Below are 20,041 nucleotides of genomic sequence, written 5' to 3' on the forward strand. Positions count from 1 at the left end.
ACTGTCTTATTCCCATCTACGATCTTTTAAAACTAATTAAAAAAAAAAAAAAAAAAAAAACAAAGAAGTGATTTTACGTGCAAAAATATGTACACACGAAAGTATCACGATCTTGCATATGATTATAATTCGTGTAAAAATAGAAGTGGTTTAATATTCGCTATAGAATCTTACACGACACGTGTGTCCAAATTACACCAATTCCCCAACAAACAAACAAAATTCACCGATCCTCCCATTCTATGTACGTAACAAGAATCACCATCTTTATGAAATTGAAGATGTATATCTAAATTTTTCAAAAGAAGAAAGATACATAAACCTTTTTCATCATCCAAACATTTTCTCAATAAAATTTTGTACGTTTGATCGCATAATGTCATCTCTGCCTTTCAATAATTATTGCAGCACATGGTCCGTTTACACGTCGTTTCTTTAATTGTCAGGTGTTGTCGGTAAAGCACACAAGCTCCTCCACGCGATTTATAATACTCTTTATGGTTCAACATCTGTTTCTCAGCTGTTGAAATTAACCAACTCTCGAGCACGCGACTTCGAGAAGGGAATCCTTTTCCTCCGTGAAAATTTACGCTCGCGATGCCGATCGAAATCGACACAGACAGCCATTTTCCATGGAATAACCAAGTTCGGGGATGGTTACAAAGGTTAAAAACATGGTCGAAACTCCATTTTCGAGGATCGTGATACTATTTTTAAACGATATATCGAGCGTTCCACTTTCGGCCGTTGTACATAAATTGCTTTCTCTTTTGTCCGAGGCGATATTTTCGGACCTTGTCAATGGAGGCGTTGTGTCGTTTCGACCGTTCAACGAAATGTTACAGGGTGAGGTTGATGATTAAAGATCAAGTTTTTTTTTTTTCTTTTTCTATAAACGGTTCGATTATTCGGATTCGATTTTCTCTTTTACGCGAGAATTATGAATTTTCATGGATTCAATAATATCGTAATTTCTTCCAATTTCTTTTGAGTCGTTAATATTTAATTTTTTAGAGATTCAATTATTCCAATTTTTTTTTTATCTCTAATTTTAATATTATTAATACTTCAATAATAATATTTCAATTTCCGATCTTTGAATCTCTATATCATTCTGATATGCTATACGTTTTATAACTTTCTCCAGTTTCTTTTATTCTTTTTCATATTCCAAGTTACGGATTAGGCTAATCAGATATCTATCGTTTCACGACTCATTGACTCTTGTATGAACCACCACCACCAGATATAATCTACTTATTCATATTTTCCTAGATAATATTTTATCTCGATCAAATATTGCACGATCATTCTATCGTCCATTAAAAAGATCGATGCAAATGTCAAAAAAAAAAAAAAAAAAGCAAAATACAAAATTTGACACATCAAATAATAATTTTATTTAAAACGTTCGAAAAAAAGAAAAAAGGAAGAAAAGAAATTCACCGTTCTTTCGAAATTCATAATAAAAAAATACATTCGCCGTCAACTTATTACTCGATTCTTCGAATAATAAATTAAATTATCCAAGTAATAACTTTACATTCTTTGCCAACCTCGATCAATTAAAATTTCGCCCATCTCTTCCGCCGATCTTTTCATATGTTTTGGTGTGACAAACGCATTTGTCGGAGTAGAATTAGCCGTCCAGGGCCAGACACGCGAAGAAAACAAACAACTTTCGGCAACGAAACTTTCACCTCCTAGTGAAATGTGCCTTGCCCGCTCCCCCTACCGCGATTCGCCACTCCTTCCGCCCTCTTTCTCGTTTTTCTCAGCTGAACGGAACGTTCCCAAAAATTTGTGAGTATCTCGGCCACGAAAAGCACGTTCGGCCAAATGGGACCGCTTTCTTCTGGACACCCGTTAGACGAGTTCCACATTCTTTCTTTTTCTTTCTTTCTTTCTTTCTTTCTTTCGCGTTGGCAAGATAAATAAATCTCGTATCTCCAAATTCAATTTTATTGGAATTTATTTTTCTTTTTTTCAGAGATAAGATAGCGTTTGAAAAAGTGATTCTTCGAATGTAGGTTATTATTATTTGGCGAAGCTGAGAGAATGCTGAATTGTTGGTTTCGAAGGATTGGATATATCAACGAAGACGAGGATCTTCGTTTAGAAATTAGAAACGTGAATTTCTTAGAAACGTGTCGATTAAATGGGATATTTCAGAAGTGAAACTCATCGAGATCATCTTCTACGGTGTTTCTCAATTTTAACTTTTAGAGTTTTTTTTTTTTTACGATATCGCCAAGCAATTTCTCAGGAATGACAAAATTCGCTTTTGATTGAGAGAGATGCGCGAACAATCAAATGTTCTTTCAGAATCAGAATTAATCAACAATGCAAAATATTTCCACAACTTTCTTTCCAATTTTCAAAGATCCAAATTCCTCGAAAATCGTATATGAACAAAATACAATTACACTCCAATAACAATATGCTTTGGGGAATATGCAAAAAATCGAATTAATCGACTCACAACGATGCAAAATATTTTCTTTCGAATTTTCAAAGATCCAAATTCCTCGAAAATCGTAAACAAAATCGTAAACAAAATACAACCCCAACGATAATGCTTTTTCTGAATTTTGGTTAAAAAATCAAATAGAATATCATATTTCAGATCTAATTAATCAACTCGCAATAATGCAAAATATTTCCACAACTTTTTTTCTAATTTCCAAAAATCCATATCCCTCGAAATACGCTTACGTTAACGATAACAAATATCCATCGTACTTGTACAAATAAAACTTAACTTATCTTGACTCGAGAGAGAAAGAAAAAACGTTCGAAATCACGAAGCATCCCCGATTCCCGCGTTGATTACGAAATATGAAGAGCGTGTTGCGGTAAATCAGTCGGAACGGCTCGCCTCTTCTTTTCACCGTCTCCATCGGTGGTGTGCTCGTGATACAGGGAGTGAAAGGAAGCGGCAGGATCAACAGGTTGTCTTGATTCCCATTTCGTGTGCACACTGTAGCAAGAGTTTGACCTTTAGTCGGGAAATGAAAGCGATTTTGTCCGCATTCGGATCTCCTTCGGCAAAAAACATGTTATAGTTTTTTTTTTTCTCTCTCTCTAGGATTATAACAGTGATAAACTGACTGAACAAAGTCGTAACGCGTTTTTGAGACTCGCAGTTGGAAACGATTGGAATTATATTGGATTTTGGGAATAAAAAGAAACGTGAAAATTGGAATTCAAACGGAAAATTATCTAAAACTATTTATCCAAAAAAAAAAAGAAACGAAATCTTTAGTTTATTCGTTCACTCTGCTCGAGATGCAACACTTGGTCATCTCTTATCGTAATCCAATTAGACAGATGACGCAACAAAAGTCGATTCATCATCGCCCCGAAACAAACGTTCTGCGATCGTAAACTGCTCGCATCATCTGTGACAAAGGAAAAAGCGTGCAAAGAGGAACAAGATATATTTACACTTTTGCCATGCGCGGTGGTGGAAAATAAACGGAAAGAGAAACGAGAAAAAAGAGGAAAGAACACGAAGAAGGAAGAACGAGGAGGAGGAGGAGGAGAAAGGAATCTTTACGTGAGCCACACGAATACCTGGCTCCTCGTGGTTTCCGCGTTCGCATACGGTATACGGGACCGGTTCACCGGTGATTCAGAGGTTTATGCCGGTTCCAGTAGAATTAACGTCGGCATCTTCCCTCCTCCGTTGCTTTTTTTCCCTTTCTCCCGACTATCAGCCGGGGAAGAGACGACGGCGAAGAGAAAGGTCGCAGATGCGAACGAAAACGAAATGGGAACTCTTCCAACTCTCGTCGTCCATCTGTGAAGTATGAGAGAGAGAGAGAGAGAGACTCGTTTCTTCGAAACATCGAAGAACTACGCTCGTTTTCGACCAATCTTTTTTCATACTTGGTTTGGTTTTCATATTTGATTATAAATTGAATCGCAATTTTCGAAATATTTTCACGAAATTATACATCGTCATGGAAGACGAATAAGATCGTACGACAGAGTTTTTTTACCTTCGCGAGTAAAAATCGCGAGAGTTCGATTCTTGATCAAAAAAAATCCAATATTCGACGAGAGAAACTCGCGTACGTATTTTCGAGCGAATAATAAAAAAAAAAAAAGAAAAAAAAAGATACGAGAGAGGAGGTTGGAAGGAGGACAGGATAGAAGAAAGAAGGTGACAGCGGCGTGTGCGTAGCCATTAGAATCTTCAGGAACTCTCTCCGTTCCCCACCTTGGAGCCATGATGGAACTTGTCCCCTCTTGCCGATCGGTATTTCGCCACTTTCGATTTTATACGGCCGGTACGCGCCGTTACCGTTAATTTCATGGATCGGTCACGATCGAGGCAACCGCACCAGGAAGTGGGTCGATCCGGCGGCGTGGAAAACGGGGACGCCGATCCTCCGTGTTCCAGTTTTCCCTTTTTTCTAAACCGTCGAAATGGAAAGTCGTCCCCCCGTTCGATCTTTCTTCTTTTCTCGCGAAACGGGAGAGAAGAGCGTCTTGCCATCGCTCCTCCTTGTAATCCACGATTTTTCGCCGTGGAATTCCGTTTGATCGCGCGCCGGGTTCTTGCCAGTAGAAAGTTCCGGCCTGTGGTCAGACAGCCTCGATATCATACCTCGGCAAGAAGCCGAGTTTTCAGCAATTGTTTCTCTTGTTTCGGAAGGGATTCGATCGATTGTTTCTTTTTTTTTTTTTTTTTTTTTTTTTTTGGGCAGCGATTCTTCGTTTTGTTTCGATTAAGGAGAAAATCACACGAGATGTGAAAAGATTTCAGTAATTTTTCCAATTATCGTGAAATTACCGTGATATTATTGATAAATTTTCATGTCTTTCGATCAATGGACACATGCGTGCAATGTATAATGCTGTAATTTATTTCAATTAATAGGTAAAGAAATTGCAAGTTAAGCGTGTAATTAGAAAACGGTATTGAAGAAGTATTAACGTATCGCGAAATCAACGTTAAAAGAAGTGAATTAGGTTTATTCTCATATACCTCACTGTGAAGAATTCTTCCATGACGATTTCATTCACTCGTTTCAATTTTTACAAGACCTAAAAATCCCAACAACCATTATCCTCGACGATACATAAAAAAAAAAAAAAAAAGAAAAGAAAAGAAAAAAATAGTTAAGAGAAAAAAGTACAAAGCAGAGATTTCACCGCTTTCGAAAATCGTTTTTTTCAAAACTTCTCGAGAACAATATTTAATCAGCGGATCTCTATTCTTCTAGGGGAAAAAAAAAAAAGGAAAATACTAAAAATATTCATCTTCAACCATGCACGAAGACTTTTAATCCAAAAAAAAAAAAAAAAAAAAAAAAAGAACACGCACAATTCCAAATAACGAGAAACGAAATCTTCGAAAGGGATGAAATCGAAAAAGGGCGACGAGATCATCTTTTGATCCGACGAGATACTCTCGAGCAAAAAGAACAAGGATGAAACCCCCCCCCCAAAAAAAAAAAAAAAAAAGAAAGAAAAAGGAATGAAAAAAGATTGGCGAAGAAGGAAGTGAGAACGGAATCGTACAACACCACGGTGCGCGTGTAACTCTCCAACGCGGTAACGAGTAAGAGGGAGAGAGAGAATAGCCAGAGGGTGCGTGGTGGGAGGTGGGGGCGGGTAAAAGCGGATGTTTGGCGAACGCGAAGGAGACGACGGGTACGAACGGGTTGGAGGTGGGAACAGACAACGCGGACTTACCTACACATGGCTCACTTCCATGTATAGCGTATTCGTAACACGCGAGAGAAACGTCTCTGGTACGGGAGGGACGGGACGGTTGCGGGAGAAAGAGAACGATGCAAGGAGACGGGGAGAGAGAGAGAGAGAGAGAGAGAGAGAGAGCGAGAGAGAGAGAAAGAGAGGAAGGGAGACACGGATAGCGCGGTGGAACGGTGGAACGTTGGCGAGTGGCAGTGTCTTTCCGGACGCCGCAGCTTCGAGTCACGCACGCACGGTTTCTCCCACTCTTTCTCTCTCTTTTTCTCTCCTTTTTCTCTCTCTCTCTTTTTTTATCCACTCCTGTCTACCTGTCCGTCTATCCATCCATCTATCCGTCTCTCTCTCTCTCTCTCTCTTTTTCAACCACCTTACCTCCTCTTCTCACCCCCTTTTGATACTTTTATATATATATATATATATATTTTACACGAGAGTACTCGCGCGTGTACTCTTTCTCTTTCTCTTCTCTTCTCAACTCGTCGGAATCTCCTTCTATCTCTCTCTCTCTCTCTCTTTCTCTCTCTCAATATATATATATATATTTCCCTGGATGGTTCTACTCTGCCCTTCCTCGTGCTGTCTCTCCTAGTCGGAACTCCGGTTTCAGGACGACGTCGAGGCGCGTGATCGTCTCTCCCCCACCGTTAGGAAACGCGGCCAGGGAACCAATCGGAGCCGCGCTTCCGGCTACGGTGACGGCCCAATGGGCGAACACCGGCCACGGATAGACGCTGACGATCGCTGATTTTGACAGTCGACACACGACTACGATAGTAGTACACCGCAGTGCCGCCTTGCCGCTCGCTGCCTTCTATTCTTCTCCCGATCCGAGAGAGAGGAGCGCAACTTTCCAACGTTCGGTTTCGAATCCGTTCGAGAAAAAGCTCCGCGTTTTTTTCTTTTTTTTTTTTTTTGCCCTCCCCCCTTTTCTTTTTCTTTTCTTCACCTCGAAACTCGATCCGTCTGTGAAAAATTCATGTTTCTTTCGGGACTCGTACGCGCGCGAACGGAGAAGGACGGGAGGACAGGATTCTTAATCTCGGTGTGCTTCGATCGATAGGCTCCATCATCGATTTTTGTTCACTGTTGCATGTTCGCGCGACATTCGATCGAACCTGAGAGTGAGAACGGTTTCAAGTTTTGTTTTTCAAGAGGGAAAGAGAGAGAGAGAGAGAGGAGGAGGAGGAGGAGGAGGAAGAAGGAAGAGGGTAGCACGAATCACGGAGACCCGGTCACGTGGCCGTCGATGACCGTTCGCAGGAATTGACGGGAATCTCGATGAAGGCAATCCCGGAGGAAAGGGATTCGTTCGTTTGATGTCGTCCGATCGATCACGTATTCCGGGAACGAGCGATCCAACGTGTCGATCCTCGGATAAGGATCTCTATCAAATTAACCTGGAGGAGTCGATAATAATCGATCCGGCTCATCCTCTGTCCGATTCTCTCCCTCTCTTCCCGGATACTCTGTGACAAGTGGCGAAACACTGGACGGATAAAATTACGGGCGCGGATGCTGAGACAGATCGAGACAGTGATCGAGGAGCCTCGGTAGTGCGCCTCCTTTCTTTATCTCCCTGTAATTGGACTACGATCGAATCGAGCCCCCGAGAAATTTTATTAACTCGAATACTAAACTCGAACCACCAAAAGTCGAGAGTAAAAATTGGAAGGTGTTTCCGGGGAGAGGATTTGGCGAGAAAGGATTTTCGAGAGTGAGTGAGAGAATTAGTCCCTGGGACTGGTGGAAGGGAGGAAGGGAAGAGGTGTAAGTTAAATGCTCGCGTGAAACCGGAAACCGGATGAGCTGCGCTATGGAGTACCAGCAATTGGCGCCACCGCCGGTACCGGGCGTGCTGCACCAAGCGCATCATCAACAGCATCAACAGCAGCCGGTGCAACCGCCCCATCCTCACATCGTGGTCGCGCCTGCGCACCAGCAACAACCCCAACAACCACCGCCACCACCGTTACCGCCCACCTCGCACGGCCATCAGGTGCACGCGCCACTTCCGCCCATCCACGAGGACAGCACCAGCTCGCGTTGGAGCCAATACCAGCACCTCTGGAGGCAGCACCACGTCTACGTCAATGGTACGAGTTTAACGCGTCTTAGGTTTCTTCGTGTTAGGTTTAACAGGTTTTTTTACGAAATTTTTAGGTTAGGTTAGGTTAGCAAGTAGGTAGGTTAGCTTTCTTTGATAAATACGCTCGATTTCTCGTTGCTTGTTTTAAGGATCGTTTACACGTTCGAATTCGTAGATTCTTCTACGTATATATTACGAATTAGAATTTTGTCGATTCTAGATTCGTTTCGTAGATTTTTAATTATTCCATGGTTGTTAAGTTGCTTCTAGAAGATTCGTAGAAGGAATTGTTTTTCGATTCTATTTTATCATATCGTGGTATCAATGTAATGGCGTTAACGACAATGGTGTTTATCCTCGATCGAGTGAAAAAAAAAAAAAAAAAAAAAGAACACAATTATTGGACTTCCTATTTTGTAGCATATTTTCCACATCACGTTTTACGATGGAAATAACTTTATTTGCGTTGGTAATAGTTAGCTGATTAGGCGTAGGCTGGTTGTGACATGTCCGCCTGAAAAAGCGCATTGTTGTTACGTGTGCGATGGAAACGGTGGTGTTTCAAGTGGCGGTTTGAAGAAATGTAATAAAAGAAGAAGAAAAAAAGAGAAAAATATAGGAAAAAAGAAAAAAAAAAAAAAAAAGGAAGAGCAAAGTCACGTACGTAGGTTTCGACACGTGACAGACACAGAACTGGTTTCCGCCGTGTTTCTTTTTCGCCACTTGGCTTAAAATCGTTTCGGAGTTAAAATTACTGCATCGTATTTGTGTGCCCGCGTCATCTTCCCATTAAAACAACGTAACAATGAAGTATGAATATTAAAAAACCGCGTTTTTTTCCGTGTTCAATTCTCTCTTCTAACTTCTTGGAAAAAAGAAATTAAAAAAAGAAAAAAAAAAAATTGTTATAAATCACGAGGAGAGGAATTTACGATATTCGAATAATGAAAATGGCAAGGATTTTTTTTTTTTTTTTTTCTAAAATTTTTACTTTTTGTCGAATATATTTATCGTTGGATCAACAATGTGCGCGATAGAAAAAAAAGATAGAGAGGATTTTTTTTTTTTTTTTTGGAAAATTTGGAAAAATCGGAATTGGAAAGCTGGAAGGTATGTGGGGCGAGTTTGTGATAAAAGGAGAGAGTAATAGAAGTGGAGTAGAAACGCCCACCTGTTGCTTACATCAGGTTGCCTACATTTTATCCGCAATTATCGCGACGTGATCAACAGGCTTAGATCATACTCGAGTAAAGACTTTCTCTCTTAATCTTTTTCCTCGACTCGATCCGACATGGATTTACCAAACTAAACGAGCTCGATATTTTCTCCTCGATATGTCATCGACTTTGGAAAATTGTTAACCTCGGCTCAGATCGCAACTGTTCAGACTAGTAAGATACTATTCGTGGAAGGATAATGATAAATAATGTAAAATAAAAGTTTGAGATAGCATTTAGGTACGTTTAATTCGAAATTAATGATATAATCGTAGGAGAAAAATCGTACGAGATACGAGAAAATCTTCTGATCTGAGAAAATCGAGCAAAAATTAAATTGTAATTTCAAAGTATTGGATATCGATGGATTATCCCGCGTTTTGTTATCGTTCGAACAAAATCATCCTCTGATAATTCTCACCAATCAAATTTCGTTGCTTGAAATTCTACATCCTCCTAATTGGAAAAACTAACTCGCCAATACTGCAAATTTCATTCCTTCGAAACAACGAAGGAATTTCCTGAGAAACCGTCGTCGATAAGAATTATTATTTATACAAAAATAGCGTTTGTTTACGGTGAAATATTTTCGTAATTAGAAATACCTATCGTTGCTTTTAAAGTGTTAAAAGATTCAGCGTCGAGTCTGAAGGTATATATCTGGGAATAAATCAGAAAATTGTTATTGGAATAAATAATTTATTCATAGGCTCGAAGTGTAAGCGTTTATCCCCCCATCGAATGTATTTGAATTTTCTATTTTCGTCCCGTTTCAGTTCTATTTAAGTTTACGTATCGTACACACTGTCGCGAAAGTTGGTAGTTATTAACCAACCGTCGATTCGAGTTAACGGGTTCGAAGATGGAGCGTGAATGAATCACGCTACGTATGCGAACGTGTGAATCCACCTATGCACCTATCCTACTTGCGACGGAATCGACTCAAGGCTATTAACATTTGCATCCTCCCACGTTTTCCCACTTGCTTGCCATCTCCGTTTCTGCACTCGTCTTTTTTCCTCTCTCCTACCTCGAGACAGACGAGAATTAAATATCCTTTGACGTGGAAAACGAAAAAACGTTTCCAAGTGTTTTTCTTTTTCCTTTTTTTTTCTTTTTTTTTTTTTTCGAAGTGAAAACGAGAAAACAAACCAATCGTTGGTCGAACTGGTATTTTATTTTGCAGACAGATTTTTTTCTACCGTAGAAAGAATGTTTGGTCTTTCTCTTTAATAATTGTCGAAATCTCGATAAATCTTGATAAATTTTTTGAAAACTTAAGATCTTGAAGTTTTCGAAAATATAAATAAAAAAAGTTGAAGTTGAGAAAAATATACCGCGATGCTCGTGATTAATTTTCTTCCTTAAGAAGAAATAAACGAAGAGATTTGTTTTTCAATACAAATATGTTCCCCCTAAAAAAAAAAAATCTTCCACACTCTAATTTAATAGAAGCAGAAAGATCTTGCAAACGTAGAATATGTCTCGAGAAAAAAAAAAAAAAAAAAAAGAACCGATACATTTTCTCAGAAGAAATAATCGAAGAAACTTGCTTATTGAACTTGCGCCTGCCCACGATACTACGACATATTTCGAGGCCTATTAAACTCGGCCAAGCGAGATGCGCGCGTTAGCTTCTTGAAGCAGTTAACGCGTTAAAAATAACAGAGGTCTAAAAGTTCTTCCAGCCTTGTTGTTGCCAATTGCACGATTGCCATTTCACACCGACCATCGCCTTTCACGCGAGTTGGATTTTCCAACTCATTTCCCGGATTCTCTTTTTTCTTTTTCTCTTTCTTTCTTTTTTTTTTTTTTTTTTTTCTAACAGAAAAATCCGCTTCCATCCGAAGGAATCCGAAAGACAATCGTTTCGATTTTAATCATCATTGCGAACAAGGACAAGGTTTCCAAGGTAATAAATATTGTATAGACAAGATATCCGATCTGATAACTATCTCTATTTAATTTCATTTAATTATCTTTGGCTGCGCTGAATTAATTTGAAATTAATTTTCCTGTTAATTGTTTCTGCAATTAACGAGTTATTTATTTTCTTGATCAAATTGATTTATCCCTGTGTATTCACGAAATTAAGATAGAGAGAGAGAGAGAGAGAGAGAGAAGAAGAAGAAGAAGGAATTCTCGATTCGAAGATTCCCCTTCGAAAAACTTTGCAAGTGGAGGAACGCTCGTTTTGTTGATCGATCGTCGTCCGACGTCGTTTAACCGCTCGTTTAGCAAATAGTTGCGCCCATGGCGTGTGTGCAACACGCTCTCTTCTAAACACCGAACGACCTCGTCAGCTCGTTGCAACCGCACACTGTTGCTCTGCTGCTGCCGGGTGTGTGCGCGTCGAATTGTCGCCAGGCACAATGGATCCCAATGTGCTTTGAGGGGCACAATGCCTAGGGATGGGCCGACCAACCCGTCCTGCGCTTTGACGTTCTCATTCGACAATTACGAATCCGGGGATCGTGTCATTCCCCGAAATACACTTCTATTTTCTTTTTTTCTCTTCTCTTCATCGTTACGCAATTTTTCACGTCAAATCACGTTTAATCAGGTTCTTCATTTTTCTTTTCCCCAAAATACGAAGCTGAGATAGAAGATCTTTTTCTCAAAATTGTTAATTTATATTTCTCTATTCGCACGTTTTCAGAGAGTGTATAATTTAGATATTGAATATAAAGAAAGTTGAATAAACTTTTTTTATAATTGCGACTTCGTCAACGAAGACGAGTATGTTTTGTATTAAGGGAATAATCTTGGTTCGAATTCGAATTTTAAAGAGAGAGTTTTCCACGAAACGAACGAACGAATGGGAAATATTTTCTTTTTTGGCGACGTGGCCATTTTCTTCTAAATATCTCTTTATCTTGATAAATAATAATGTCGTTTCCATCACCAATTGACATTGTGTTTAAGTACGCTACGGCTATAACAGATTCAATTGCATCATATTGCATGTAACGTAACACTTAAAAGAAGCGCAGCATACTAAGTATCCGTGGCGATGAATTTTTTAAGGAAGCGTTCATTATAACTTCGTTACTTAAAATTCCTTAACGCTTGTAGCAACCTGTTGGCATTGAGCGATATATATTTTCTTTTTTTTTTCTTTTTTCAGCAACAAAATGATACCATATTCGTGCACTTTGTGTGCAGTTTCTTTTCTTTTCTTCTCTCTCTCTCTCTCTCTCTCTCTCTCTCTTCTGTTTTGTTTCTTCAATAAGGTAGCGCAGAATTCGAAATATCGTGTTCTCGCAATAATAAATTAGAATTTCATATTTCGCTTCGATCTTTTCCTCGGAATATACGACATAGAATCGGTAATACTTACTTCTTACTCACTCGCAACGAAGTTGCAAAATTGCGTGCTTGGTATTATTTTTTCTTTCTTTTTTTTTCCTCTCTTTTTTCTTCTTCAAATGCATTCATTTTCCTTTCGCGAGTTTTAACGTCGCATTAAAAACATCGAATCGAGCAATTTTCCCTTCGCAACAACCGAGAACGACGAACGTTAAAATAAAATATTTCCCTTCGTTTCTTCTATATCCTGTCACACGTATCGAAATACGTATCGAAACGATTAAAATTCCTTCGTCTAATTAATTTTTTTCCTCTTTCTCTTTTTCTTTCTTTCTTTCTATCTCTCTACAATATAATTTTTCATGAAAATTCCCGTCTCATTTTTATACTTCGACCTTTCGACAACCTTCGACCATTGCATCGGAATTGTTGAATAATTTCAGAATAGATACCGAGCCGAATATTCAATGACGGAAGAAGAAATGACGTATGCCAAGCACCAGATATGATAAATACCGAACTTATAATTTAATGCCAATTTCATGCATTCTACAGTTATAAGATTATCATTAAATTTCACATAGGAATCGTATAAACGTTCGTATCGTTTCTCGCGCCAGATTTTATTCCAGCTGGATAAAAGAATTCGCCAAGAATTTGTTCATTTCTTCGACGCAAAGTGCGAGCTTGAGGATCGATTGAATCATTGCGTCGTCGAATGTTACAAAAAAAAAAAAAAAAAACGAATCTACACCGCACATTCCTTCTTACGAATTCTCTTTTTTAATGATCTAAAATTCATTCAAGATATTCCATTTCGTATTTATCCGATATTTCAATGATTTCTCTGTCTCGATCGAATCGAAAAAATAAAATGGAAATTCCTCACCGAGAAATAATATAAATAATAACAACGAGAAAATCTGAGGAATAGAATAAATAAGTTGCCCGTGAAGAGAAAAAAGAGAATCCACGTGATCAGGAAGCAAAATTAGACGTGGATCGTACGTATAGCGGGAAACGATGTGTGTCGGACTCGAGAGGGTTGGGACACGTGCACGAAAACGGCCGAGAAAGAAGACACATGCGATTTCTTACGGCTTCGTTTAGGCCGGGGATTAAAGCGCGGCCTTCGAGAAGGTCAGGTGACGGCCAATGTGCCACGGTCTTCGAGGAAAAAACGACTAACTCGTAGCGACGCATGCTTGCTCCTGATGCACCGCCATTTCTTGCCCCAGAAAAATTGGGTCATCCCTCTCGATCGATTCTCTCCCCTTTCGAGAGAAAAAAAGTGAAATTTTTCGTGCGATTAATCAACAATCCTTCGAGTCGATCGAATTATGGAATTGATATAAATTTTCACTCACGTATGATTGTGTGTATGTATATATATATATATACAGAGTTTTCGTAATTGTTACAACGTTGGAGGAATTGTAATTTTAAAGAAGAAAGAAAGAAATGTAATATTTATATTCGAACGCATTTAAATTTCGAACGAGTCAAAGTTAGAGGAATTAATAGGTTTTTGCGGTGACGCATATAATTTTTTTTTTAATATCTAATATAAAGGAGAATTGTTTTTTATAACGAGGAAAAGGTTTAGGGAAGGAGGGGAAGATTTTTGATCGGGAAAAATTATCGCGATAACGTATATACGGTTCATCGTATTTTCGCAGCGAAAAATTTTTATCCAGCTTGAATGGAAAAGTTTGAAGTGCGGCGTGTGCGATCCACGCGGCATGAAACGTGTTAAAGACCTTGTATTTAATTCGATTTCTCTATTAAGTCGATCTCTCTATAAACAATGTTGAACAGCCGTTTTAAAAATTCACTTACGTAGAATCGCTTTTAATATAAGATTTTAAAAAACAGAAATTAATTTGTTTCGATCCTCGTAAATTAAATGGATAATAAACGAGAATTTTAATGTACGATTATTGTTTAAAAAAAATCGGGAACACTGTACAGTATTTTTCTAAACGGATAGGAAATTCGTTTTAAATTTAAAATTTGAGAGAGAAATGATTCTCTCTCGAATAACAATAATTGGATCGAAAGTGATAGATGATGTTAATTTCTTTATTGAAATTAAAATAAAATTGTGTACACAAATATTCGATCATTCTTCAAAATGGGATTAAAAGTATTTGAGCTTTTTTGAGAAGAGGATTGATTCACACGTGTTTAAAAAATTTTTGAAAAAAATTCAATTGGAATCGAGGAAAAAATAATAAAGGTTGTTTTTCACAATTTTTTTTCGAGCCTTTTTTATGTAAAAAAATTAACATACATTTATGTGAATCATACATACCACAAATATCATCGAGATCGAGACAAAAGCAAACGAAAGATGTACAAATTTTAAGGTACGATCGAATATTTTCTATCTATATGAATATATAAATTGATAAAACGATCTCAATAGTATAATTACAATAGCGTTGTCCACTTTCGATCGTTATTCTTAGAAACAAACAAACTTCGATCCTTTATCTAATTGACGATCATCTCTTCTCTTTTCAACTCGATTGAATTGCTTTCACCCTGAACCGCTAACTCTAAATCGAATTCTAATCTGCACGTATTTCGATACGATGCTTTTAAACGATGTTGATCGATGTAAATCTTTTTGCGCGTAAAAATTATACGAAATCGATTTTATTTCCCTAAAAAAAAAAAAAAAAAATAAAATGCAACGTTCGAGAAATCACCCGAGAACAGCGATCAGTATGTACATATTATATTTACATGATGACGCTGCAACACGGAGAATCGAATGAAACCCGATTTATATTCTCGAAATTTAACATTTTTCTAATCCTATTCGATCTATTATTGATCTTCGATAAAACGGTCGGATTACTAGGAAGCGATAATGATTTTTCTTGATGAAATAAAAAAAATATCCAACAAGATTGAATAAGAATTGTATCTAGCTAGATGATAGGCTAGATCACGTTCCCGAGGTCTTAGATCACAGTTGGAGAAAAAAATATATAAATTGAAGTTAGAAATTGTTTGTATCTGTAAGAAAGTTTGTCTATCCATTTAAGACACATCTAACAATTTCTTGTTTCAACAAATTAACGAAAGTTTCGTTTCGTGCATTTTTATTAAATTTTCGAAACAGATAATCGTGATGCAAACGAATTTTGGATCATGTTTTAAAAAAGGAAAGCCTAATATCTGGATGGATTTGATATTTAAATCTATATAAATCATAAACGAATTGCGAATATTCCATCTATAAATGAATAAAGAATAAATTGGAAAATAAAATGCAAAGTTGATCTAAATAATTTTTTTTTAAAAAATATTACTTTTCGATAATTATGAATTCCGTATCTATAATATCTACGATTCATATATATATAATCAACGTTTCTCTGAAAATATTCTGTCCAGATCAAAAAAACTGAATCCCCCAGAGAATGCGATAAATATTATATATCGATATACAACGTCTCGATAAAAACTGAGCCGTTGCAATTAATACCGCGATCAACACGATCAGAAACGATAAAAACAAATTAATGAATAAAATCGTACGTTCGTATTCTCGATGTGTATATACATATGTATGTATCGAATAGACTACCAACATATAAACTAGTAATTATTGCACACACATGAAGGAAGGAGGAGGTTGGGGTATAGCGGGACAAACACAGAGCTGTTTATTCCCAGTTTCATAGAAACGTCCGTCACGTACACTTTGATTCAGAAATGAGTTCGGATGAGCGATTTGATTTTTTCGATAATGCTATTTGTAATTCTAATCGATATTTCCTCGCGTATTTAAACTTAAATATCTTTGCTTTATATATATCCACACGCTTTCAATTTCAAAACCCGGAGAGGATCAAGCTTTCTTTTACTTTTACTTTTGCCGTTAATTCGAAATTAATACTTAACGAACCTCGATCCCATTTCAGATGGATTCAGACCGGGAATAAATTTTTCGTTCAAGCGTGCCCGACTTCTTGCAACACGATCGATCGATCAAAACACAAATCTCTTCTTCCTTCGTAATTAAAAATTTACGCAGTTACAAAAATGATCAAAATTCTTCTTTTCTTTTCTCTGCTCGAAATGATTTTCTCGCTCGATTGACGCTTCTATCTGAACCAACGTTCATCGTCCATCAAGATGGAAGATATTTGGGTCGAAATTAATAATAATGTCATCACTTTTGATCGATACTGTATCTTCGGTGTCGCAAGGAAGAGTCGCATCGATTGATGTTTGGGAGCAAGGGAGCGAGAGAGAGAGAGGGAGAGAGAGAGAGATGGAAGAGTTTGCATAGTATACGCATACATAAACAGCGTATACAGCACGCGTGCATCCACGTGCTCGGCCGGACGAGGGAAGCCGATCCGCGAAATTGGATTTTGCTCGAGCGCATCGATCGAAGATGATTACTCAGGAGATTTTGCGTTTTTTTTTTTTCTTTCCCTCCCTCTCGCTTGTTCACGGACGCTGTTCTAGCGCTTCGCGTGGATCCCACGATAAATCGTTCCTTTCGAATTAATGATTAAGTGATAAAAAAAGGAAAAAAAAAGAAAATCGCGTAAAACGAACGCAATAAAGTTGGTCAGAAGATAATTTTTATCGTCAAAATGTAAGTTTAATGTAAATAGCTCAACGTGGAACCGAAATTTTCAAGTTCGAGATTTGAAAAAAAAAAAAAAAAAAATGAGCACACTCGAGAGAAGGATTTTACTTGGATAAGGAATAATCGATTTTAAAAAAAAAAAAAAAAAAGGTATAAATTTTGTAAGTTACTTGTAAGTTGTTGTAACGAGTACGTTACGTTTATTAAAATAATTGACGATACGCGATGTATAATTTAATACAACGATAGAGTAGAATGATACGTTTATGATACGTAGAATGATGCATTAAGTCCGTTCTCTTTGATTTATTCCTAGTAAAATTTCACTAGGATTCTAGGAAAATTTTGCCTGAGGCAAATTCGATCCGCGTATATAATTTTTTTCCAATGTTAAAAATGATGAAATAATTGTATTCAATTTCAAATAAAATTTATCTGATCGATCTGATCAATCGATTTGATATATAAGTAACAAGTATAAATGATTGCTCGTTAGATGAAATTATATGACAGAAATTATTATCAAATTATCATTAATTAATAACTATAGAAAAAAAAAAGAGAGAGAGAGAAACAGCGATGCTCACGATGATCGCGTAGATAAATAACAAAATAGATAACGTTTCATAGGAAGAATAGATAAATGAAAAGTTAAGCAGTCACGTTAATTAATTGATAAAAAAAAGAATTTATTTATAATTGTAAATCATCGTGCATACTTCAATGCCATTATTTACAGAAAACTGATATTTCCATGGATAATAATTTATTTCATTACACGCACATACACACACACACACACTTTTCCTCTCTACATATTATTCACATCCCGATCTTTTTCTGTTTCTTTTTTCAGGTAAGCTGAACACATAATGAAATAACCCAGTCTTACTTACATGTAGAATCCTTCTGGTGTGCGCGTATGTAAGTAGAACCTTTGCATACTTTTCGGTCCCAGGTTTTCCACGATTCTTTCTTTCATTTATTTCCCTCGCAAGATCGAAAAATTCGAATTAATTCCCTTTAATTAATTCTCTTTTAATTAATATTCTATTGTGATCCACGGATAAAAATCTCACTATAAATTTTCTAATCATCTTCAATTTCTGTAAACATACATCTAACACCTTCCAATTTTTTTATTTAAGATCGATTATCGTTCAAACGGAACTCCTCGAACAGATTTTTACTCCTAAAAATCTCCATACTTTTACATTTTCACGCCATGTCAGAAAAAATTAATGGAAAACGGGATTAAATTTAGAAAAAAATAAAAAAAAGCTCAAAATCGAGGAAATAATAAAAATCGATCCCTTCGAATTTCGATCCCTCGTTCGTATCGAAATTTAAATTGATCAAATTGATCCTTTCGATCTCTCGACAAACTCACGAAGATGGAAAAGGAATTTCGACGTGTTAGAGGGCCGGTGCGATAGATAAAAAAAGAAAAGTACCGCGACATAAATAGGCGGCCTGTGTTATCAAACGACCCGGCACGTATGATAACGTTGCCCTCCTCGTGGACCTCGACGATAAACTTTTCACTTGTTCACCAGCTGTTTCGAGAAAGGAACACTTTTAATTAAATTATTATACCGGAAGAAAACACATCGATCTCATCTTCTTCGATCCCAAACATTGAAATCGTGAACGTGTTAACGTTTCTTTTCTCTTCTTTTTTTATTCCTAATAATTTAACCCTTTCAGTTAATGGCAATACGATCGAGAATCTATTTCTTTGCTTTTTCTCTTTTTTTTTTCTTTTCTTTTTTTTTAATTTCTCTTTTATATTTGTAAATACCTGTCCATTCAAATTTATCTCAAGTAATTAGTTCAATAAGTAACTTCGTATTTCAAACGATTTCTTTCCAAGAAAGATGCCTGATTAATCAAAGTGTGAAATTTGTAAATATTTTATTTGAAACGAACTGAATTATTTTAAATAATGATCTTGTCGTTGTTCGATAAATCTCATTAAAACACAAGCATACAAAATTTCACGAATTTGCGAATATTTCAATATTTATTTCGAGAGAGATTTTTTTTCCATCTTTTTTGATTCGATTCGAAAAAATGCTAATCTTATTAATTCGTTAATTTTATATAATTTAATTTTCTCGATATCATCGAAGAGATCTATTAATCATTGGAAATACTTATTCATTAAGGCAACGAAATCTAAAATATAATTATTCTTTCGAATTAATGATGGACTCGTATCATGACCTTAGAAACGATTAAATCGACTTAATTTCAAAGTCTATGCACAATTAAATAATCCCTTTAAAGAGCATTCATTTTCATCGAATTATCATTAATTCTATAAATATTTAAACATCTTCTCGTTCAACAATTAAATTCATTTCTACTCTAATCTTTTAAATTAAAATTTTGAAATTTCGAAACGAATCTTTATTCTTTTGTATTATTATTATTATTATTATTATTTGGATTTAATTCAATCGAATATTTAAAAGAGAATTATTTGAAGAGAGAGAGAGAGAGAGAGAGAGAGAGAGAGAGAGAGAGAGAGAGAGGTGGGAGAGTGAGAAAATAGTGCAAATGTTATCGTTACAACGTTTAAGTTTATCAAGACGAAATGGAAGGTGTGTGAAAGGCAATTGACTCATTTCAATAATTATTACCCGGTAAACATAACTTGATATCGAAACACTGTTGCCCATGAATAACAACACATGTCTTTTCACTGTATTTCATCGTGTAACTAATATTAGTTATTTTATAACTAGGTATATATCATATATTATTATAATTATATTCGGATATTATTACACAACTTTTTTTAAAAGAATGCAATCTTTATTTTTGACTTTATTTTTATTCCTTAAAAGCATTCCCAGTTTATCTTTGCTACAAATAATATTTCTTGAATTAAATTGATAAAGAAAAAAAGAAAAAAAAGAAAAAAAAAAAGAAATTGCATTCTTCCACCAAATACCTAATGGACACTAGAGTGAACAATTTTCTTATATTAGATTCGCGTAAATGAATATTATTGAATGCTTTTTTTTTTTTTTTTTATATATTATTATTTCGATTATCGAATTATTAAGAAAAATTTAA

The 20,041-nt window shown here is 36.4% G+C and overlaps 1 protein-coding gene across 7 annotated transcripts in view; it reads left to right on the top strand.

Moving 5' to 3' along the window:
- Positions 1-20,041, top strand: part of LOC100870405 (PAR-domain protein 1) — a 95,413-nt gene that overhangs the window by 40,224 nt on the left and 35,148 nt on the right. For 2 of the 7 annotated variants that reach the window (XM_012492349.3, XM_003697790.4), the window contains exon 1: positions 5,877-7,820. The exons of the other annotated variants lie outside the window; for them this stretch is intronic. In XM_012492349.3, coding sequence (XP_012347803.1) covers positions 7,529-7,820 — 292 coding nt within the window. In that variant the 5' untranslated portion in view covers positions 5,877-7,528. Of the gene's footprint in view, positions 1-5,876; positions 7,821-20,041 lie in introns of those variants that run through there. 7 annotated transcript variants of the gene reach the window in all.

Source organism: Apis florea, unplaced genomic scaffold, assembly GCF_048593485.1.
Source record: "Apis florea isolate Af1SG1 unplaced genomic scaffold, ASM4859348v1 contig_3081_pilon, whole genome shotgun sequence".
NCBI lineage: Eukaryota > Metazoa > Arthropoda > Insecta > Hymenoptera > Apidae > Apis > Apis florea.